This window comes from Dipodomys spectabilis, unplaced genomic scaffold, assembly GCF_019054845.1.
Source record: "Dipodomys spectabilis isolate Male_0828 unplaced genomic scaffold, ASM1905484v1 ptg000098l, whole genome shotgun sequence".
Classification (NCBI taxonomy): Eukaryota; Metazoa; Chordata; class Mammalia; order Rodentia; family Heteromyidae; genus Dipodomys; species Dipodomys spectabilis.
In genome coordinates, this window is record NW_024870775.1 from 4,744,969 (window position 1) to 4,769,673 (window position 24,705).

The 24,705-nt window shown below is 36.9% G+C and overlaps 1 protein-coding gene and 1 non-coding gene across 5 annotated transcripts in view; both read left to right on the forward strand.

Moving 5' to 3' along the window:
- Window positions 1-24,705, forward strand: part of Tut7 (terminal uridylyl transferase 7) — a 71,740-nt gene that overhangs the window by 45,909 nt on the left and 1,126 nt on the right. For 2 of the 4 annotated variants that reach the window (XM_042687035.1, XM_042687036.1), the window contains exons 19-28: window positions 1,557-1,646; window positions 2,028-2,141; window positions 2,316-2,393; window positions 3,074-3,251; window positions 7,871-7,918; window positions 8,003-8,094; window positions 10,613-10,728; window positions 15,277-15,602; window positions 19,398-19,471; window positions 19,752-19,815. In XM_042687035.1, the coding sequence (XP_042542969.1) occupies window positions 1,557-1,646; window positions 2,028-2,141; window positions 2,316-2,393; window positions 3,074-3,251; window positions 7,871-7,918; window positions 8,003-8,094; window positions 10,613-10,728; window positions 15,277-15,602; window positions 19,398-19,471; window positions 19,752-19,815 (1,180 nt within the window). The remainder of the gene's footprint in view (window positions 1-1,556; window positions 1,647-2,027; window positions 2,142-2,315; window positions 2,394-3,073; window positions 3,252-7,870; window positions 7,919-8,002; window positions 8,095-10,612; window positions 10,729-15,276; window positions 15,603-19,397; window positions 19,472-19,751; window positions 19,816-24,705) is intronic. The other 2 variants (XM_042687038.1, XM_042687037.1) reach the window with 2 other exon arrangements.
- LOC122113907 lies at window positions 6,096-6,202 on the forward strand. The gene has a single exon (XR_006148475.1). It is a non-coding gene; the product is annotated as a U6 spliceosomal RNA (small nuclear RNA).

Consider the following 24,705-nt stretch of genomic DNA (forward strand, 5'->3'; position numbering starts at 1 on the left):
AGAAAGCATAAATAGGAGGATCACAGTCCAGGCCCCACTTAGGCCAAAATCAATACTCTGTTTAACAAATAACTAGAGCAAAAAAGCTGGAAGTGTGACTCAAGTGGCAGAGTTCCTGCCTAGCAAGTGAGAAGCCTTGAATACAAACCTCAATGTGGTATATGTGTATGTATGTGTATTCATTTTGTTTTGTTTTATTTTTGCCAGTGCTGGGGCTTGAACTCAAGGACACTTACTTGCCTTGCTAACTCACAGTTAGCACTCTACAACTTGAGCCTCCAGCCCTGCTTTTTACTGGCTAATTAGCAATAGAATCTGTTTGACTTTTCTACTTAGGCTAGCTTCAAACCTACATCCTCTAGAGGTCAGCTTTCTGAGTGCTTAGGATTATAGGTGTGAGATATCAGCATATATATATATATATATATATATATATATATATATATATATATATATATATATAAAGTCAGCCCTCAACTGAAGGCTTTTTTAAAAAAGTTTTTTGAATAAAAGCATAATTTAAATGATATATGTAGTTTATTTCACTCAATGTTTCAACATTTATTTATGCATACTTGTTTGTGCTAGGTAATGTTCTGAGGCTGAGGATAAAAATCAGTTAATATCAGTATCCACTCTGGCTACAGATATAGCTGAAGGGTACTTGATCAGTATGTGTGAAGCATTGAGTTACACTCCTTTGAACCCTATATTATATATATATATAGTGTGTGTGTGTGTGTATATATATATATATAGTGTGTATATATATATAATATTAAAACAATATTTAATTATGTTAGCACTCACATAAAATGATATAGCAAGCTGTTTTGATTGTCATAAACTTTGCAATAACTTGAGAATAGGCTGTATTGTTGGATACACTTGTATACCTACAGATGGGCACTGCTCAATCCAGATGCTTCCACCTCTCTTGTTCTCACACTTGCTTTACTCATGTTCTTAGGGGATCAATCCCTGTTGCTCGTAAGAACCTTCTATTAAAATTACGCCATGGAGACGTGGAAGAGAGGGAATCTTATGTCTACTTAAAAAAAAACAAATTGTTTATTTTAATTTCTCTTCCTCTAGATGTTCAAACCACAAGTAGAGTTCATAAGGTCAGATATTACTACAGATAATTTTATTATCTAGCAAGTGAATAGAGCTTGTCCTTGGAAAGAAAAGGTTAAATTAAATCAAAATGTCTTTTGTTAGTTTCTTTTTTGTGCTAATATTTGGGTTTAAGCTCAGAGTCTGGGTATTATCACTTAGCTTTTTCCACTTAAGGCTAGTGCTCTAACCCTTAAATAACATCTCCATTTCTGTCTTTTTGGTGGTTTGTTGTAAATTAAGAGTCTTAAGGACTTTCTTACTTGGTCTAGAACCAAGATCTTCAGAGCTCAGCTTGCTGAGTAGCTAACATTACAGGAGTTGAGCCACTGGCACATGGCTCTTAATGACTTTTTAAAATAATCACATTGCAAACCTTTCCAGCGTAACTTTTTTTCATCTAATTCATAGCCTTATAGTACAATTTCCCTTTTTAACAGGCCCTTCATAACACACGGCTTTTATCTGCTTACTCAGCCATTGATCCCAGAGTGAAATATTTGTGCTATACCATGAAAGTATTTACAAAGGTGAGTGTGCTTTTTCTTTTGATTTATCAGGATGTTTCATTGCATCTTCACACCTTATTTACAACATAATTCTGTTTTCATAATGCACCATAGACATGTCAGTGCTTCCTAGGACTACTTGAGGAGTCCTTTCCAGAAGCCAAAATTCGGTTCTATGAAATTTTACAGGATAATTTGTATGTCTAATAGTCCACTATTTTGTTGGCTTTAGTATGGTTGGTTTGAATTGATTTTGTAAAAATATTTTAACCATTGAAAATAAGAGTGTCTGTCACATTAGTTTCTCAAATAAGTTGCTTTACTTTTATGATAATTGGAGGACTACAAGATTAGCAAAATCCATAGGGAACTTTTCAGTTATTCTTTGTTTTCTTTTTCTAGATGTGCGATATTGGTGATGCATCTAGGGGTAGTTTATCATCATATGCATACACTCTTATGGTGCTGTATTTCCTCCAGCAGAGGAATCCACCAGTTATTCCTGTCCTTCAAGAGGTATTTTTTAAAGAAATTACATTTCTCTTCTATAAAGCAGGGTTATTTCTGAGCCTTCTCCTCTCTCCAAAATTTTGGGGTTATGTAGTTAAATGTTTAAATATTTTCCTAGAAGATTTTTATTCAATGCAATCAATTTTTAACCCTCAATAATAGTTCAAAATTTAATTTCAGATATACAAAGGTGAAAAGAAACCTGAAATATTTGTTGATGGCTGGAATATTTATTTTTTTGATCAAATAGATGAGCTGGTATGTATTTTAAAAGTAAAAATTTCCTATATTACTGTCTAAAAGTTACCTGCAGTATACTGTACAGGGTCAACAACAGTATTATTGTCTGTTATATATTATTTTAATTTTAAAAATTATCATTTACTGATGTTTCCTTTGTGAGCTGAGGATGTGGCTTGACAGCAGAGCACTTAGGTCTGGCAGGTGCCTAAAGCATGGGGCTCCATCCCTTACACTGCAAGTATTAGGTATTTCTTTTGAAATGGCAATATTTCTGTTAAGCCAAATGAGTTTGCAGGCAGTCTGTCCAGAATTTCTTTAACATTTTAATTCTGAATAGCTAAGTAACTTTATTCCAGAGGAACAAATATTTGCTGTATGGTTTTTGAATTATGGAAATTTAATGGGCCCATCATCACCAGGGCTCTTAGAATTTTCTTCTGGATTCTCCCACTTACATGTTACGGTATTTGTCACTTAAAACTGACATTTTCCTATCTTCAAATAAAAGGGTAGAGATGAATAACTGATATAAATAGCAATTTAAAATATGAAAGTGATATATGCTTTTATTCTTACATATTTAAACTTCAGTTGATTAGAAATAAGTCCAAATCTTCTCACTAAGATACACATCAATAATTGTTTTTAGCAATTTTCTCTCAAGTGTGATATCTCTTGTTTTCTTCTGTTTCCAGCCTAACTATTGGCCAGAATATGGAAAAAATACAGAATCTGTTGGGCAGCTGTGGCTGGGACTTCTTCGTTTCTATACAGAGGATTTTGATTTTAAAGAACATGTTATTAGCATCAGGAGAAAAAGTCTGCTTACTACTTTTAAGAAGCAATGGACTTCAAAATACATTGTTATTGAAGGTACAAATATAAACTTTCGGTAGAGTTTAGAGTTTGTAGTGACGATATTTTTTTCTCCTAGCAAAGCTCTTCCAGGGCAGCCATTGAGCCTCTGCTAGTGACCCTTCTCTGACTTTTTCATTTCCTGTCTAAATGTTTTATCTTTAAAAGGATACTGCCTACTGTGGAACCCTCACAGTTGGCAACATCTTTGTTCACCAAGACAAACCTTTTACTCCGATTGGACACATATTTACTGGAGAATAAATTAGCAGTAGCAATAAATCAGTTTTTATATAGACAATAGGACATTTTAGGCCATTCTACATGAGAGTTAAAGAGTGCCTTCAAGGATGAGTTTTCAGATGGCCATGGTGGCTTCTTCACCCTGCAATCACAACTACTAGAGGGTTGAAGATCAGAGTTTTTAGTTCAGTCTTGAAAAGAAGTTTGCAAGACTATATTTCAACCAGTGGCTGAATATATGGGTGTGTGCCTGTCATCTTCATCAACATGGGAAAATGTAAGTAGGAAAATTGCAGCTTAGGTCATTCTAGGCACAAAGTACAATCCTCCTTACAAATAAGCATAGAAAATAAAGGCTGGAGTATAACTCAAGTAGTAGATTGCCTGCCTAGTACCCAGCCCCGAATGAATGAATTTTCAGGTTCAATGTTTTATGTTAATGCAGCATTTACCTTTAAATGATTACATATAAACATTGACTTTTTTTCCAAAAGTTCAATAAACTGGACATTGTTATTTTTTCCTGTGTTGGGGATTGAATCCAGGGCCCTATGTCTACTCAACAGAAGCTACATGCTCAGCTTTGGTCCTTGTTTCTGGAACAAACAATATAGCATTTTCACACTGTCTTCCAGTGTCTTTGCATCATATTTATGAAGTTAGGATATCATTTATAAATTCATTGTTAAAACTCTAACAACCTGTTCCCATGCCCTGGTTTAGGCATGGGAAATAAAGACATAGTAACAGCTTCTGCCTTCCAGACTTCAGCAGTCTGTGAACAGACTGAATGGGATTGCCATTCTAAGAGATGGAGATGGATTAGGCACTATGGGATCCCATTAGGTAGGGAGCTGGGTCGGGGGTTGGGGGGGAGGGAGAGAGCATTTACATGGGCAGGGAAGAGTGAATCCTGGAAGGTGAGTTGAGTAGGTAAGAAGCTGAGTTAGTTTTATCATTGCTTTGACAAAGTACCTGAGAAAACTGACTGAAAGAGAGAAAAGGATTTATTTGGCCTCAGGGTTTCGTAAGTTTCAGCCCATGGCGTTAGGGAGGATATGAGGACTAGAGTAGTTTATGCCTTGGTGGAAAGAAAGCAAAAGAAAGAGCTAACACCTGTATTGTCAGTATTTTTTTTTTTTTTTTGGTCAGTTGTGGGGCTTGAACTCGGCCTGGGAGCTGTCCCTCCGCTCTTCAGCTCAAAGCAAGCAAGCAAGCACCCTACTGCTTGAACTACAGTTCCACTTCCAGTTTTCTAGTGGTTTATCTCTAATAGAGCCACTTATTTCTAGTCCTAAGGCTTTTTCTTTTTGTACTGAATTCAAGGATCCATTTGAGTCATGATTGTTTTGAATTTGTGGGATTTTTTTCATTGTAATAAGACAAACTTGAGCTTACATACTTTAAAAATGAACAGTGAAATTGCTAAGGAAATACTTTATTGATCTAATAGGATTTATTTTGTTTTTTTAAATATATACATAACACCTAGATGATACATGTTACTCTAAGCTATGTTCACATAAATTTTTTCTACCTGTTAGCATTGTTAAAATACAGAGTTGTGGCAAAATATGGAGTTGTAAACATTTGTAAAATGAAGTCTATAATACCCTTAGCTATAGTTAGGGTTTAACCTTTTAGAAGCTGTATGTTATAAACAGAGAGAATTGAGGGTATTTTTGGCATATTATAATTCCAACATTCCAGAGCAGCTATGCTACATAGTAAGAATTTTTTCCTTTAAAAAAAAAAAAGAAGTCAAGTGGTGCTGTGGCTCAAGTGGTAGAACGGTAGAGTGCTCGCCTTGAGCTGAAGAGCGGAGGGACAGCACCCAGGCCCAGAGTTCAAGCCTCATGACTGACCAAAAAAACTCAAAATAATGCAGAAGTTTGTTTTTATTCCTTTATTGCTGTAAACTGTTGTGGTCTTCCAGTTGTCTCAATGTTTTATAGAAACTCTGTTGCTTTTCCTTTTATTTTTATCTTCATATTCAATTATCAGATGAGACAATTATTAGTAAGTTAACTAGAAATACTTCATTCGTGATTATATAACCAGCTATTCTGGAGTTTAGAAATTTTATTGATAGTAGTCCTAGTGTTTTAAATGTATGACTAATGTTGAAGAATATATCTTCTGCACTAAATAAAATACCAAAAATACCTACACACACATATGAAAATGAACTAAAGAGCCAGGCACTGGTGGCTGATCTCTGTAATCATAGCTACTCAGGAGGCTAACATCTGAGGATTGTGGTTTGCAGCCACCCAGGCAGAAAAGTCTCCCAGTTAACCAACAAAAAGCCAGAAGTAAAGATGTGGCTCAGGTGGTAGAAAGCTGCTTGCCTTGAGCAAAAATGCTTAGCAACAGTGATCAGGCCTTGAGTTCAAGCCCCAGGTATGTGCTTACACACCCCCATACACATACCAAAAACAAAAAAAAAAGAATGCAAATAATCACTTTTAGTGATTTATTTAGTGATACATTGTTGTACATGTTTTTGTGACTTCTACATATACCCCAAAGTGGCATTCATCAGGAATTATCAGGTTAATGTGTCTTCCCTACACAGTATTTCTTCCACAGTTAGCTAACGTATAAAACTAAAATATTGTGCTCGCTTCGGCAGCACATATACTAAAATTGGAACGATACAGAGAAGAGTAGCATGGCCTCTGCACAAGGATGATATGCAAATTCGTGAAGCTTTCCATATTTTTTAACTACTTGTAGAAAACTAAAGTTAAATCCTTATATATCACCCTGCACCAGAATCAACCCCAAATGGATCAAAGACCTCGGAGTCAAAGCAGACACTCTGAAAACATTACAGGATGGAATAGGAGAAACCCTAGGTCTCCTTGGCACAGGCCAAAATTTTCTTAATACAGACCCAGAAACAAAACAAATCAAAGAAAGGTTGGACAAATGGGACTGCATGAAATTGCAGAGCTTCTGCATGGCAAAGGACATAGCTAGCAAGATCAATAGAAAGCCCACAGATTGGGAGATCTTCACTAGCCATACAACAGACAAGGGTCTCATATCTAAAATATACCTGGAACTCAAAAAATTAAATCCCCCAACAACAAATCTTCAAAGAAACAACTGCCCAATAAATAAGTGGGCTAAAGACTTAAAGAGAAACTTCTCTGAAGAGGAAAGAAGAATGGCCAATAGACACATGAAGAAATGCTCAACCTCTCTAGCCATAAAAGAAATGCAAATCAAAACAATATTGAGATACCACCTCACCCCAGTTAGAATGGCTATAATCAAGAACTCTAACAACAACAGATGCTGGAAGGGATGTGGAGAGAAGGGAACCTTACTGTATTGTTGGTGGGAGTGTAAACTTGCTCAACCACTTTGGAAAGTAGTATGGAGGTTCCTCAGAAGACTCCAAATAGAGCTCCCCTATGACCCAGCAATCCCACTTTGGGGCATTTACCCAAATGTTCACAAACAAGACCACACTAAAGCTACCAGCACGGCTATGTTTATTGCAGCCTTATTTACCATAGCTAAGATATGAAACCAACCCAAATGCCCCTCAGTAAATGAATGGATCAAGAAAATGTGGTATATATACACAATGGAATTCTATGCCTCCATCAGAAAGAATGACATTGCCCCATTTGTTAGGAAATGGAAAGACTTGGAAAAAATATATATTAAGTGAAGTAAGCCAGGCCCAAGGAAACATAGGTCCCATGGTTTCCCTTATTTGCAATAACTAGCATATGTCTGAGTCAAGCAGAAAAGGTCAGATAAGTTGATGTTAGGGAAATGAACTGATTGTTTCTAACACATTTGTAAGATTATTTCTTTGTTGCTTTGTATGTCCCTCCCCCATGGTATAACCCCTGCTTTCACTGTATTTGATGTTGTTATAATTTGTGGAGGGGAAGGCAAAAAACAAATTGTTTAAATAGGGATACAGATGGACCCATTGCAACAATGAGACGTACAAGTAGTATGTGGAAAAGAACTTTACAAACTTTGGTGGTGGGGGGGGAAGAGGGAGGAGGGCTGTGGGGGGGCGATGCGGGGGAGGATGGGATGGGAAGGGGAAACAAAGGAGGAGGCTATAATGCTTGATAAGAAATGTACTCATTATCTTGCCCATGTAATTGTAATCCCTCTGTACAGTATTTTCACAATAAAAAAAACTGTAAAATACTGTATAACTACAAAGCAGTAGTGTCTTGTCTGATTAATAATTTGGGAAAACATTTAACTTTTTATACCTAAGATTATCTGTTTCTTAGCTGTTTTACAGATTTTAAACTAAACTAAAAGAGTTCTTTAATATTTTTACTTATTATAAAGTAGGTAAACAGTGGCATTTCCTCTTGATTTTTGCTTTTACTCTTTCATTTTCTTAGATCCCTTTGATTTGAATCATAATCTTGGAGCTGGATTATCAAGGAAAAGTAAGTTACTTTGCTTATAAATTTTAATGCTTTCTTTTTTCTTTCTAGACCATTTAATATGTTCCTATTTTTTTTTCTTCCTAGTGACAAATTTTATAATGAAAGCTTTTATCAATGGTAGAAGAGTATTTGGAATTCCAGTCAAAGGATTTCCAAAGGACTACCCTTCAAAAATGGTAAGCATTTATTAGAAGTGCCCCAAATAGGCTATAGGAAGGTGGCTCAGTGGTAGAGTGCTTGCCTTGCATGCATGAGTCCCTGGTTCGATTCCTCAATACCACATAAGCAGAAAAAGCCAGAAGTGGTGCTGTGGCTCAAGTGGTAGAGCACTAACTAGCTTTGAGCTGAAGAGCTGAGGGACAGTGCCCAGGCCCAGAATCCAGGTCCCAGGACCAACCAAAAAAAAAAAAAAAAAGTGCCCCAAATGATTTTTAAAAGGCTGAAATCCTGGTGAATCTGCCCATAATAAAGCTGGCTATGTTACTTGTTTTTAGGTTTTTGAGATAGGGTCTCACTGTGTAGCTCATGCTTGCTTCGAGTTCACAATTCTCCTGTTTCAGACTCTTAAGTGTGGGTATTACAGCCATGTGCCCCCAGTCTCTAAAGACCATTTTAGAAAATGCCCCTGTTAGAATTTATTCATGAGGATGGGGAGAAATAGCAAGAGGAGGAGTTTGTGTGGGAAATTAGTAGTTTTTCTTCCTTGGTAGCACAATGTCAAAAAACCCATATTCCTACTCTTAACCCCTGAGGTAACTTTTCAATAGAGAAGACAGATTTATGTTTACTAAGTTGTTAGTGTTCCTGTTGATAACTTCATGGATGGCACTACGGTTCCACCATTCTGCTCCATACCAGCCTCATCTAACCACAAGTGTGTGCAAATCTAAGATACTTAGAGTTTGTATGTTACTTTTATAGAATAATAAATTCCCTTGATGAGACTAGAAGAATATCTATGTTGCCTATACTGTGAACTGTCCACTTTCATGTATCTGACACCTGAGCTCCTAAAGAAACTCATTGAAAACAAAATTATGTCTTAAAAAGTTATTTTAGTGAGAAAAAAATAGAGACTTTGCTATTTCATTCATAGTAAAGTTACTCTTTCTTAGTTACTTTTAATTTAAAGACTTTTGTGTGTTATTTGGCTGTATTAGGGTTTGAACTCAAGACTTTATGCTTGCCCATTAGATGCTCTGTTACTTGAGCCATGTCTCCTATTTCTTTTTCTTATAGTCATTTCATGGTCACAAGTTTTTGTCCCAACTGATCTAAGACTGATTTTTTTCAACCCATGTAATGTGTAACTGACCTAAGACGTGATACCCTAGCTGACTTAAGACATGTGATACCCATGTAATAGAGATCACAAACATGGGCTGTTATACTCAACTTTTTTAGGATAGGATCTCTTTGAATTTTTTCCCAGACTTCCTACAAACTTCTGTCCTGAAGATGTCTGTCTCTCACTTGGATGTCCCAGCCAGTCCAACCTAAGGAAGACTTTTCATTAGTACTATTTTTAGTTGACAATCATAATTATATATATATCGATGAGATACTATTGAAGTTTTATTTACGCACACATATATATAACATGTGTATATATATATATGGAATGATTAAATAAAACTGATGAATGTACTTTCAGCGCATTTATATATCAATTTTTTTAATTTAATTTAATTTTGTGAACATACTGTACAGAGGGGTTACAATTACATGGGCAGGATAATGCGTACATTTCTTATGAAGCATTGCAGCCTCCTCCTTTGTTTACCCTTCATATCCCTTCCCAGCCTCCCCCCCACCCAATCCTCCCTCCTCCCCCCCCACCAACGTTGTAAAGCTCGTTTTCAACATGACAACTTGTACTTCTCATTGTTATATATCAATTTTTGTAGAAACATTACTTCCTTAGTTATTTTGAAATATATGATGCATTATTGTTGTCAGTAGTTATCTTGCTGTGCAATGGATAGCAGTATTGGTTCATTCCAACCAATAGCTTCCCATTTGCTTCCCTAGTAAAGACTTTTTTGATGAATTTTAACTGAATGGCTATATAGTTACATTAAGCATTTCCCTATATCCATATGCTTAGTTTATGCTAGATACCTAGTCTTCTTTACTAGGGCTGAGTAACTAGTTCAGTTTGCCTGATTGTAGATAAGAGTGTGAGCCCAAAATTCTGCACTCCCAACGAGCTGCCAGGTAATGTTGGTGCTCATGGTCCCTCCTAACTCTTCAGTTTTAGTAGCAAAGAGGTTAGCAGCCTGATTACTGTTTTTCTTTTCAGAGGCCTCAGCAAAACAAATTATTTTCCTTACTGTAAAATTTGCACAATGAACATTTTGTTTCTCATTTCATTAGGTCTTAGCCTTTTGGTTTTATGAGGCCTTTGTACCTTTTTCAAGTGTGGTTACGCCTTTAGAGTTAGGGTTGCATAGTACTCTGTCTAGCTGAGTGAAATAAACAAAAATACATTTAGGGAAATCTGTCCTTAATATTTTTAATGGTTTGGATTTCAATAATAAACCATCTAAACATTTCTAAAGAATACTCATGATAGGGTTGAGATGGGGGATGTATTGGGATCTAAAGTCACTCTTAAGTGTCTACATTTTTTTCTATGTGCTTTGAACCTGACATTAATAGTTCAGGCTTCTACATATTTATGTTTTTCTCTAGGAGTACTTTTTTGATCCAGATGTACTAACTGAAGGAGAACTGGCCCCAAATGATAGATGTTGCCGAATTTGTGGGAAAATTGGACACTTTATGAAGGACTGTCCCATGAGGAGAAAGTAAGCACACGTTTCAAAAACACATCTTCTTCCTCCCAGTCTCTCTCCCCCCCCCACCCCACCCCCCCACTATGTGCCAGATCAGGACTTTGGCACTGCCCTTGACTCTACCACTGGAGCCACAGAAACACTGCTGGCCAGTTGGTGGTTAATTGGAGATTCGGACTTTCCTTCTGCTCAGGCTTTGACATGCAATCTACAAATCTCAGCCTCCTGAATAGCTAGTATTACAGATGTGAGCCATTGGTGCCTGGCAATGATTTTTGTTTTCATTGTCTTTTTTTTTTTTCTTTTTGTCTGCCGTGGGGTTTGAACTCTGGGCGCTGTCCCTCAGCTCTTTAGCTCAAGGCTAGCATTCTACCACTTGAGCCACAGTGCCACTTCGATTATGGTTTATTGGAGATAAGAGTCTCATGGACTTTCCTGCCTGGCCTGGCTTTGAACCACGATCCTCAGATCTCAGCCTCCTGAGTAGCTAGGATTACAAGCATGAGCCACCAGCACCTGGCTGTCCAATTTTTGCGGGGGGGTACAGTCATGGGGTCTGAACTCGGCCTGGGAGCTATCCCTCAGCTCTTCAGCTCAAGGCTAGCGCTCCACCACTTGAGCCACAGCACCACTTCCGGCTTTTTTTCTGCTTATGTGGTGCTGAGGAATTGAACCCAGGGCCTCATGCATGCGAGACAAGCACTCTACCACTGAGCCAACTTCCCAGCCTATCCAATTTTTTTTTAAACCACAAGATAATTTCATTTTCTCAACCACATTTATGCCACTGCACTTGGTTTTGTATTTGATTTCTTACATGTTATTGAAGTATGCATTAATATGTTTCTGTTTGAGAAATAGGACACATGAAAGAAGCCTTCTGTACACAATGTTTTCTGTGTATTTTTCTTTGTTTCACACATAAATAACAATCTCCCAGCTTGTTCTACCAATAATCTTCTGGTCAACTTGGGAAGGTCACAATATGCATAAAAAGCTAAAATTGTCAAAAACAGATTTCCTTATTTTTAAAACAGGGTCTCTCTATGTTGTTAGTGGCTTCATACTGGGGTTTTCTGCTTTAACCTTCCTCGTAGCTGGGATAGAGGTGTACACCACTGTGCCTGAACATAAGCTGAGATTTTTTTTTTTTAATTAAAAAAGAAGCAGTGACCATTTAAATATTTTTTGTATCTTATTAAATCTACTTCAGCTTATCTGAACAATAGCACTTGTGAAATCTTTTTTTTTTTTTTTTTTTTTGGTTGGTCATAGAGCTTGAACTCTGGGCCTGGGCACTGTTCCTCAGCTCTTCAGCTCAAGGCAACCGCTCTACCACTTAAGCCACAGCACCACTTCCGATTTTCTGAGTGGTTTATTGGAGATAAGAGTCCCCAGCTGGCTTTGAACCACAATCCTCAGATCTCAGCCTCCTGAGTAACTAGGATTACAGGCCTGAGCCACTGATGCCCGGCTTTGTAAAGTCTTTTAAGGTTATCTACTAAAAACTAAAATTTGCAAGATACATAGTTGGTTTGATTTTATAAAAATAATTCCACTGAGATTATGTGACAGAAGCAACTAATTCTCTTAAACATATTCTGGACTTGAGCAATTTTTTCCTCAAAGCTAGCTGTCTACCACTTGAGCCACAGCCACTTCCAGTGGTTTTTTTGTTTTGTTTTGTTTTGGCAGTTAATTGGAGATAAGAATCTCATAGACTTTCCTGCTGGGATTGGCTTCAAGCCACAATCCTCAGATCTTAGCCTCTTAAGTAGCTAGGATTACAGGCATGAACCACCGGTGTCTGGCAGAAAGTAAAACTTTACAGTGGTACATGTCAGTACTCCACTGTATGCTCAAGTATAATGTAATCTTCAGAATCTGTTGTAGAATCTCAGAATTTCTCCAGCCTTTGGTGCTTCAGTAGTATTGCAAGGCTTCTTATTTACTGATGAAAACGCTTCTGGGTTAAATCATTATATATAAACCATATGCAATTTGACAGTTTATATAAATAAACCAACATAACAAAGCTCTTGAAATCTCAAGCATGGTCTCTTGCCCTACAGTTGGACTGATCCCTCTTCAACAGCAAATAACACAGTGTATGACAGAGGTTGAGAGAAAATTATTGTTATATCTCCTCTTCGTTCTTTTTTCTTGTTGGTGCTGGAGTTTAATCCCAGGTCCTTATACTTGCCATGCCCTTTACCACTTGAGCCACACTTCTAGCCTTTTCAGACCCATTTTTAATGTAGTTCAACTGTAACAGAGAAAATAAGTTTGTATAAAATCCAGCAATTTCAGATAAAGTTTTGGGGGTTTTTTGGTGTGCTTTTTGTTCATGAAAATGAAGTGATTGACACAAAGCCTTATGGTCTGCTAAAGTACTCCCAGTGATTTTGTACGTAGAGATGGGTGGATCATGGTGTAAGGCCATCTAGTTTTGAAAAAGAAAGTAAAGGCAGTGAAGCAATGTCCTTTGGATTTTGACGGTATCTCTAGCTACTGGAGAGGCAGAAATTGTAAGGATCATGGTTTGAGGCCAGTTTGAGCAAAACGTTAATGAGACCCTCACCTTAGTCAATAAGCTGGAAATGGTGACATATATTCCTTATCTGAGCTATATGGAAGATGGGAAGGTGTTGGTTTGGTTCTGACCGTCCCAGGTAAAACCACAAGGAACTGCCTAAAAAATAACTAAAGCAGAAGTGTCTAGTAGGCATGGTTCAAGTGAGAGTACTTGATTCAGAAGTATGGAGTTGTAAGTTTGGCGCACACACACACCATAAAAGAACTTAACCCAAAGACAAACTCCCTAGGTAATTGAAAACCTGTCTCATGAACAAGTTCAGCATGGTTCATGTTTATTTAGGAGGATCTCAAGTCATGGCTAACCCAAGGGTCTCCGGTAGCAAAAAGTAAAAAGGGCTGGAGTAAAAAGGTCTCAAGTAAAAAGATGCTGAGTTCAGAAACCTTAAACTGCCAAATAATTCTTTTAAAATGCATGCATACATACATACATATAACAAAACATGGCTTTAGCTGAAGATGATCAGGATTATTATCTCATGTGCATAGTTAACAGTCTCCCAGGCCTGGTCATTTTGGTCATGACCCTGCTTTCTAATTTGCTGCTTACACAAGAATAGGAGAAGAAAGGAAACTGAGTCTCTCTATTCAGAGCAATAGAAGTTCATTTTTTTAGTCAGTAAATAGTCAAGTGAGTTCACCAGGGCCTCAACTATATCTAATGTAAAGTGACTGGGGTATGACTTATTGGAACTTGTCCTCATTGGCCATTTATTGTAATATAGGACTCTTCATTTGCACAAGACTTAACTCTTTAAAAAAAAAAAAAAAACCTTTCAAAAAAGAAATAGCCAGGCACAGGTGGCTCACACCTGTAATCCTAGCTACTCAGGAGGCTGAGATCTGAGGATTGTGGTTCAAAGCCAGCTCAGGCAGGAAACTCCATGAGACTCTTATCTCTAATAAACCACTCAGAAAACCAGAAATTGCTGTGGTTCAAGTGGTAGAGCATTTGCCTTGAGCTGAAAGCTGAGGGGCAGTGCCCAAGCCTAGAGTTCAAGCTTCCATGATCAACAAAAAAAAAAAGAAAAAAGAAATATAATTTGAGCGTTTCGCTTTTTCCTGGTAGTGTTTGTCAGAGGCAAGGGAATGAGTTTTATTTTTTGATAGAGATACAGTGTGATTTCAGGTGGTACTTATGGGATTTTTTTTGGACAATAATATTCTCAATTTAAAAACATACTGAAAATCAGGTGGTATCAGGGATTGAGTTCTTTCTTAGTAGTTTTTTTTTAATTCAAATAATAGTAATCATATTGAGTAAGGTAAAAATGATTTTAACATTTTAAGAAGATAAAATCTCCCCTTGATCATTATTCCTTATGAATTTAAAGTTTCCTACTTTAGTTTCCACTGCATAGTAAGAAATGCCAATGTGCCAGAAAGACAGTTCCAGAAATCCTTACAAAGATGATTTGAGTTTCATTGCATCAGATAAAAAAAGAAATTTAACCAGAGCAATACTAATTGTGAAACTGTGTTTGTAGCACTAGAGTAACTTGGAAAATGAAAACAACAAAAACTACATCTTGAACTCCAGAGGGACATTTGTTACTCCATATCCACAGATTCCATATCAATGGATTGAACCAACTGCAAATCAAAATTATTTTGAAAAGTAAATACTACCTGTATACTGAACAATGCAGACTTGTTTATATAGGTATTACCTACATTTCATAGTATTGTAGTTAATCCAGAATGTATCAGGTTATGGAAACATCATACTCTTTTTTTATATAAAGAACTTAATCATTCATTGATTTTGGTTTCCAAAAAGGGTTCTGAAACCAAGCCCCTATGGATATTGAGGGCTGACTATAAATTCTTAATGGGGAAAACGTAGCATTTATTCCTTTATTTCCTTGTTTACTCTCTTTTCCTGGTTATCTCCACATGCTGGTGCTATCTTGATATTTTTTGTTTAGACTTTTCTTAATACAAGTATTGTTACATCTTCTATAGAGTGAGACGACGACGTGATCAGGAAGATGCCCTAAACCAAAGACACCCTGACAACAAAGAAAAAAGAAGCAAAGAAGACAAAGAAATTCAAAACAAGTACACAGAAAGGGAGGTATCAACAAAAGAAGATAAACTCATGCAGTGCACAGCTCAGAAAGCCAAGCCTATGAGGGCAGCTGTTGACCTTGGGAGGGAGAAGATTGTCAGGCCATCAGTGGAAAAATGGAAGAGACAAGATGATAAAGACTTAAGAGAAAAACGTTGTTTTATTTGTGGAAGAGAAGGGCACATTAAAAAGGAATGCCCACAGTTTAAAGGCTCTTCAGGTAAGTGATGCTTATACTAAGATGTCAAGGGAAAAAAATTATTTTTAGAATTCTTTCCATTTTATTTATATATATATATACACACACACACATATTTGTATACACACACGTGTATAATTTTTTTAAGAAATAAGTTGTGTTTTAAGAAAGCAAAATTTCACTGGGTACCAGTAGCACACTCCTATCTGTAACCCTATATGACCCTAGCTACTTAAGAAGCTGAGATCTTAGGATCAAGGTTCAGAGCCAACATGGATATTTTTACTTAACTAGCAAAAAGCATAACTAGAGGCACAGACTGCCAGACATTAGTGTACTAATGACCTTTTTTATCTTCTTCAGGTCTTTTTTTTTCTTCTTCTTCAGATCTTAAATACATGTTCCTAAGATTTAGTCTTAATAAAGTAATGTGATGGGTTTTTCTAAGATATTAAGTGAAAGTTTGGTCATCCCCAGAATTTATAAAACAAGCTCAGGTTAGAGGTTTCCTGAGGCAGTAGCCAAAATTATCTCAAGACACCATACTGTATATAGGTTAGCCACACATTATTTTGTTTATATGTCTTTAGGTACATGCATTGAAAAAGGAATAGAAGGAAATATGCTTCACTGTTAAGGTTATACTTGTAGAGGAGAATTATGGAGGATTTTATCTTTAGCGCTTACAAGTTAACATGGCCATCTTTAGGAGGAAATAAAAGTAGTAGTCATCCATTTACAATCATGCACGTATCTGTGATAGGTGTAATGGTATGCACTTATTTGGGAGGCTGATACAGGAAGAACATTTAAACCCTAGAATTTGAGACCAACCTGGGCAACATAATGAAATCTTCTCACATAAAAAAACAGATCACCCATAAATCTTGCCCCTTTGAGTTGGTGGCTGAATTCATTGTGTGTCCATTTCCATGTATATACCTTATTTGTGGGGAGTGCTGGGAATTAAACTTACAATCTTTCCTTTGCTAGACAAGTTGCTGTCAGTTGAACTGTGCTACCAGTCTGTTCACTTGTAGTTTATGTTTTAGTTAAGGCCTCAATAATGTTTTTCCCAGGATGGCCTCTAGTAACAGTCCTACCAAGTCTGTCTCCCAAGGGCTGGGATTACAGAAGTGTACCACCACATCCAGCTCTCTCCAGACTCTTAAAAATAAGTATACCTGGGGCTTGGAAGGTGGCTCAGTGGTAGAGTGCTTGCCTTGCATACATGAGGCCCTGGGTTCGATTCCTCAGCACCACATAAGCAGAAAAAAGCCAGAAGTGGTACTGTGGCTCAAGTGGTAGAATGCTAGCCTTCAGCTGAAGACCTGAGGGACAGCACCCAGGCCCAGAGTTCAAGCCCCATGACTGACAAATAATAATAATAATTTAAAAAAACAATAAGCGGGGCTGGGAAGGTGGCTCAGTGGTAGAGCGCTTGCCTTGCATGCCTGAGGCCCTGGGTTCGATTCCTCAGCACCACATAAGCAAAAAGAAAAAAGCCGGAAGTGGCGCTGTGGCTCAAGTGGTAGAGCGCTAGCCTTGAAAGTATACCTTGAGCGTGTATAATAAATAATGATTTTAAAGCAATTTATATATACTCTCACTTTGCAATTCAGGGGAAACCTGTGCTAGTGGATAAAATTTGATTGTTTTTATTCTTAATTGTGTATGTTTATCTGCAGAATTAGAACAAGACTGCTTTATACTTTTAAAATACTTTAATACCTTTATAAACTAAAAAATAATATATATTTTTGAGTTGGTTACAGGGCTTGAATTCAGAACTCAGGGCCTGGGCAGTATTCTTAAGCAATTTTTGCTCAAGGCTTGTGCTCTACCGTTTTGAGTCACAGTTCTACTTCTGATTTTTGAGTATTTTAATTGGAGATAAGAGTTTCACAAGGACTTTTCAGCCTGGGCTAGCTTCACACCACTGTCCTCAAATCTCAACCTAGGATTAGAAGTGTGAGCCACTGGTGCCAGGTCACTAATAGTAAATTTTTTAAATATGCTAGGTCCTAGTCTTTGGAACAGTAATATAATTATCCCTTACTATATTGCAGTTCACCTATTGCAGCTTCACTATATCGTGAGTTTTTTTTTTAACAATATGTAAATAGTGATCCCTCACCTAGTATGGCAGTTACATTCCAGAGGACCCCCAATCCCCTGCCCCCCAATAGGTGAAAATCCGCAACATCTCAATAAGTGAACCATGATATAGCAAGGGACAACTATGTAACACTGCTACTTCACAGATTTTCACTACGGCAGGGTACTCCGGAAGGTACTCCCACAGCAGGTGAGGGATCACTGTACTGCTCTTCCACTTTATTCTATCATATTCAGTAATACAGTGTATCTTAAATTTTAAGACAGAGTTTCAGATCTCCTATATTTATTTTTTAAAGGGTTTTATGAAAGTGATTATTTAAAATTTTTTGTACTGTTTCTGTTACTTCTTTTTTCTTTCTTTTTTCCCCCCTTGGTTTATTCCCTGATGTCACTGTTTTTTATTTCTGTACCCTTTGTCTTATATATGTTTATTAATTTGGGGAGGAGAAGGAGAATCAGAAATGATGGAACAAAGGGTGAACCAATTCATTACTGACACTCACTAGACACTATGTTGGAAATGATCCTTACAACTTGAGGGGGTAGGGAGCCAGGAGAGGAAAAGTGGAAGAAAATCTTTCTGTTGAAAGAGAAATGTGCTCATTACCTGATTTATGTAACTAACCCCTCTGTATATCACTTTACAATAAAATTTAAGTTAGAAAAAAAACAAAACTAAATATTTTTCAAAGTTCTGAGGGAAAATTCAATTATAAAATAACATTTATTCTGGGGAGTTCAAGTAAAGGATGTCAGAATTTTATGAATGTTATTTGTCTAAGATATTTTATTAAATAAATACTACTGGATTAAAAAAATATTTAGACCATTAGTTTTTAAATTGAGCTGAAATGAGTATGAATGGTATAGCTTTGATTACCTCAAATAGGCTAAATTATTGCCCATCCATAAGGAATTCAAAACTTTGCTCACACTAAGATAAATTCTTTTCTTTTGTAAGAGGAAAACATAAGGAAATTAAAATAATGAAGCATTAACATTCACTGAACATTTATTACGTATCAAGCACTATTTTCACTCCATTAAATGTATAATGTCATTTAATAGGCCCATTAAATCTAGTGGTGTTAATATTCTCAGTTTATAAGAGAGGAAAATAAACAGTTTTAGATAAGATTTTAGATAATTTTACCAAAATTATTTTTTGTAGCCTACTGTTTATCAGAAGTTGAGATCTGTAAAATAAGAGGTAGTCATCGATCCAAGTATTCCTCAGTATAACCAAACAGTGAGGTTTTTTCAACTTTGATGTATTTCTTCTTTGTAGGAGCAAGTTTTAAGGTGTTTATGAATGCAGGGCAATTATTCTCAGCCTAACTAGGCACAGAAATGAAATGGACCATCCTTGAAGCAGAAGGATTAACAAACCTGAGGGAAAGCCCTCAGCTAGAAACCTTGTTTCTTCTATATTGTAATAATAAAGTCATCACGTCATAAAAGTGAGACAAGAAGAGAGAAGAGAGTTCCCTTTGATAGCAGTGAAAAATATCCAGCTTCTTCCTGTTCAAACGTTTATGGCATTCCTTCTCATTTTTTCAAATGTGTTGTTTCATCCACACAGTATACTGAGTGGGGGTTCTGTCACATCTCCAGAAAATCTTTCTGAGAAAGTTTGAAGACAAAGCCATTCTTTCTTTTTAAAGTAGAAACAAAAAGTGCTGCTTTCTTTCTTAGGTGTGTCTAAGTCAGATTGTGTGTTTGGACCCCCTTCGTCTACCCCTTTGACATCACCTGGTACATTTGGTCAGGTAAACAAAGCTTAAAAATTAAGAAGGTAGTCTGTCTGTTCTGATTATTCAACCAGCATTCCTAGAATGCTCCTTCCTTCTAACTCTCACTTGTCCCTCCTGCAGTGCCTTGGATTGTACTGTGTGGTGAGGCTTGCTGGGCCTTGGTGTCTTTCCAACTAATTGAAAATCTTGCTGCTCATGTGCCTTCTTTCACCTCTCTTTGGTTTCCATTTTGAGGCTGTTTCCAATGAATGCTCTTTCTTTTGATTTTGTAAACTAGTCTTGTTTCATTTTTTAGGTAGTGCTTTTACATGAAGACAAAACGAAACAAAAAACATCTATATTTTTGAGTCCCCAGTCAGGTATGTGGTTTTTAAAAACAATGAGAACCAAAACCAAATATGTGTTACTCTATTTCTGCAAAATTTACCACATGCCTTTGAGACTTTTTCTTTGACAAATCATTTAAACAGAAATGGGACATCTGGGGACCTTTAAAAAAAACAATCCCCTACTCCATCTTCATTTCCTAAGTCTGACTCTTCAGTACATAAGCCCAGGCCTATGCTGTTTTCAGGTGTCCCACGTGATCCTGAGTAAGAACTATATCCTTATCTCTGTACATCTGTCGTATACTTTTGGTTTTTGCTTTGAAATTTCTGCTGTCTTGCAAGCAATGTGCTTGCCTGGAGATTGTTTGCCATGCTCTAAAGTAAGGAAAGAGTCTGAACTCCATTCTTTACCTCTCAGCTATTTCATGTATTAATCTTTCACTGTATATATTGATCGCCCCTCCCCTTTTTGACTAGCCTCAGCACTGGATAAATTGCAGTGAATTGGCAAAGCCCCTTCTCTCATTTATTATTTTTATTATACAATAAAGATAAATCATAAACAAGTATTAAAAAGGAGCAGTCGTGTGGCAGAAGATGACTAAAACAATAGAAAGCAGGGATTGGGAAGGAGAAGCAAACAATCAAAAGAAACAGATAGACCATGAGGAAATAGGAGTTAGACCATTATGTGCAGACTGAAAAACCGTTCTTGTTCCCCCACATTACTAAGGCCCTCTGGCAAGAATGTTGTGAGACGGGGAGGGAGAGTTAGGAGTCTGTATCACAGAGTGGATGGATCTGGATTCTGAAGCTCCTTTCAGCAGTTGAGGGATTGGAATATTTTTCTCTAAATGAGATGAAAAGCTGAGCGCCTTGAGCCTAGGAGTGATAAGTGACATCTGTTTTAAAAGATAAGCTATGGCTGCTGTATGAAGACTAGGGTGGAGATTAAGAAACTATAAGAGACTGCCACATCACTTCAAGAAAAAGTAATTTAGACTTGGGTAGAGATGATAGAGGTGGTGAGAATTGGTAATATTAGGTTCTGTGTATTCTGAAGGTAGCACCAACAAGATCTGCTGATGAATTGGGTTAAAGTATGAGATGAAATGAGTTGGATGACACTATGGTATTTGAAAGAACAAAGGTCTGTGTTAGTGAGGAAGACAGAAGATTTGTGGGAAGAATTTGAAGTCAGTTTTACAATCACAGGTTTAAGATAGCTGTTAGTTACCCACTAGGGATGTTGAATATTTTTCTAGCCCATGGATTCATGTTATTGCACCTTGGGAGACTCAGAATGCTTCAGAGCTCTTATCTCTACTTTATCTCTACTTTGAATTTCTTCAGATTTAGATTTGTCAATACCAAGCTTAATTTTCTCAAGTATATGTCATGATCTAAATGGAGCTAGGCATTTAAAATATGGTGTTCTTTTGTTTTAATGACTAAGGAAATATTAAAATAACACAGAATTTCTTTGCAGTTCAAAATTGAAAGACATGAGGGTTGAGATTGGTGTGTAGGTCAGACTCAAAAGGAAAATGATGTACATGAAAGATAAGAAAGGAGTAATTGAAGTCTTAACCCTAACCCCAATCCTAAGTGGTTCCCTCACCTTAAAACATCAGGGCAAGTATTTGTTAGGAATGTTTTTAATAGTTCTCAGTGGGCTACATAAAGTTAGTAAGAGTTCTGCTGAGTGACCCCCCCAGATCCAGGATCCTTTAGGTGGTAGAGCCTACCTAGAGGAAGGTTGATTGATTAGGAGAAGAAATGGAAGCTAACTCACAATCCAGTAAAGTGTAGGAGTGACTTTACCGGAGGAAAGGAAACAGATATCACTAGTGAAAGATTTTTTTCCCATAGATCCTCTGAGACTTTGAAAATCAAAAGAGATACCAAAAACAATGTTTTTACATATTTGGCCCTGAGCAAATATTGCCAAATATTTTCATTGGATAGCACATAAAGGGATCAGTGTTTAAGAACATCAGTGCTATAATCAAATTATAGGAGTGTGAGTTCTGGCTTTGGGATGTTGAGAAACCTCTTTACCAGGCACCTGTCTTCATTTCATTTCCTCAACTATAAAAAGAGGGTAATACGTAACGGGTATGAATATTAGAAAATTTATGAAAGGCACTTGGAACAGTACTTCAAAGATAAGCACCAAGGGCTGGGAAGGTGACTCAGTGGTAAAACGCTTGTCTTGCATGCCAGAGGCCCTGGGTTCGATTCCTCAGCACCACATAAGCAAAAAGAAAAAAGCCGGAAGTGGCGCTGTGGCTCAAGTGGTAGAGCGCTAGCCTTGAGCTGAAGAACTGAGGGACAGCTCCCAGGCCCAGAGTTCAGGCCCCACGACCAAACTCCAAAAAAAAAGAAAGGCTCGAACTGGGCGCCAGTGGCTCACGCCTGTAATCCTAGCTACTCAGGAGGCTGAGATCTGAGGATCATGGTTCAAAGCCAGCCAGGGCAAGAAAGACCATGAGACTCTTATCTCCAATAAACCACGAGAAAACCAGAAGTGGCGCTGTGTCTCAAGTGGTAGTGAGTTTGCCTTGAGCTGAAGAGCTGAGGGACAGCTCCCAGGCCGAGTTCAAGCCCCACTAATGACAAAAAAAAAGGCTCACGGGGGCAGTGATTGCACTTAACATTATTTCTGAGTATTGTCAAATCTGTAAGGTACCAGCATTGGTCTTGAAAGTAGAACTCTACCATAAAGCATCACTAATTTACTACAGGCAAAAACTAATTATAATATATGCTACTTTATACCAAAGCAAAAGATTTGTAATTGGCAAAATTTTACCCTTTGCAATAAATTAATCTCTTCAAGTATGTTGTAGATTAGAATACATTAATTATACTCAAGGAAGAGTTTATTGTGACATTTCCAAACATGTATATAATACATCCCAATCAAATTCAAACTCTCTTATTTCTTTTCCTCATTTCTCCTCTCCCTTCTTAGAACAATTTCTACTGGTTTGTTGTATTTTTGTACATTCAAATAAACTACTTCCATCTTATTCATCCTTCTGCATCAGTTTCATTAGTCCTACCCCTTCCCTTTAGTATTTACTCCCATAACAGCCTGTTTTACTTTCCTGTCATTCTTTATTTAGTGGGTATCAGTTGCACCAAAGGGTTTAACTATGGTATTTCATAGTGTATATATTGTATTTTAAAAAGAATAGCAGTCTCTACTGCTTTCTTTGTCTCTCCCCATAACCTCCTATTGACCAGTAGCTTTCTTTGAGATACTTAATGCCATCTTCATGCATAGTTGCATCTTTCTTTTGCTTTCTCCCCTGAATCCCTCAGAGTACTCAGAAGCATGTTCTCTGTGTGTATATGTATATGTTATATACATATGTAAATACGTATGCTAGATTTTATGGCATGTTATTGAATATAATATTCTACAACCTTTTTCATTTCTAATTACCAAAAATTTTAAGTTTGTATGTATGTTTTACCTATAAATTATTTTTACAGTATTCTGCCATCAGAATACAAGGTATTTTATATTTCCACTAACCAATACATGAGCATTTAAGTTTTGTCTGGTTATTTTCTGTTATAAGGCCTCTTCTTGTACTGAAGGGAGAGACTCCTCTTGTACTGAACACATGTGAGATTTTATTGGTGATAACATGTGGACATGTGGGTAAGATACTATCAAATTGCCCTGTTACTGGCCTGCACAATTGTAGCTCTCACCAGCATTTATGTGAGTTATTGCCATATATCCTTAGAACTCCTTAACTTGAAAAATTTTTAATTTTCACAACTCCAATGACTGGAAATATTTTAGTGTTGGTCTCATTTGCTTTTTCTTAACTCTGGTAATGCTAAGTACATTTTACATACATTCATGCCATTTTTCCTCTCTCCTATATTGTTTATGTTTTTCTTAGTTATCTGTTGATTAGGAGTCCTTTAGTTATGTGCTTAGGAAATAATTATCACAATTTTATAGATAATTACTACTGCTTACATTTTGAATGTTTATACTTAACATTTAACCAGAAAATTACTTGAAAATAAGTAAGGTATGGTATGGTTTGAAGAAAGAACTTTCTCCCCATCACAAATTTAATATTTAACATAACACTAGTTATTGAGTAGCCCCCTCCATTGGTTTGAAATGTAATTTAACTTTCACTATATAACTTCTGTGTTGTTGAACAATTTATTCACACTCTGTAATTGTAACTACCCTGTGATATGGTTTAATTAGTAATCCTCATTCCTGTCCTTTACTTGTAAGTATAATAATTTTTTTTTCCTTTATACCGATAAGTTCTATACTTTTACCATTTAAAGCTTCATAACTGCATAATAATGATGGGTAATACTTATTCTTGGCCATGAGCTCTCTGTAATTTATTCTGTCTGCTAGGTTGCAAATAAGGACACTGATCTATACAAAGAAGGGTTTAACAAAGTTAGGTTCCTCAGTCCTCCACATCAACGTAGTAATAGTGAACATTTAGATATATTTAGAACAATATCACTCTAGCAACTTGTCTGAATTTAGAAAGGCATAAGTAAGAGCTGCACACTGGTGGCTCACGCCTGTAATCCTAGCTACTCAGGAGGCTAAGATCTGAGGATCGAGGTTCATAGCCAGCCCGGGCAGGAAAAGTCCGTGAGACTCTTATCTCCAATAAACCACCAAAAAAACGGAAGTGGCGCTGTGGCTCAAGCAGTAGAGCGCTCGCCTTAAGGTGAAAAGCTGAGGGACAGCGCCCAGGCCCAGAGTTCAAGCCCCACAACCGACAAAGAGAAAAAGAAAAAAAAAAAAAGAGGCATGAGTAAGCATAGTTTAATCATATACAATGTGCTTTTTAAAATCTTCCTACTTTATTTAGAACAAGTGACTATTTTTAGAGTGGCAAGTTTCTATAA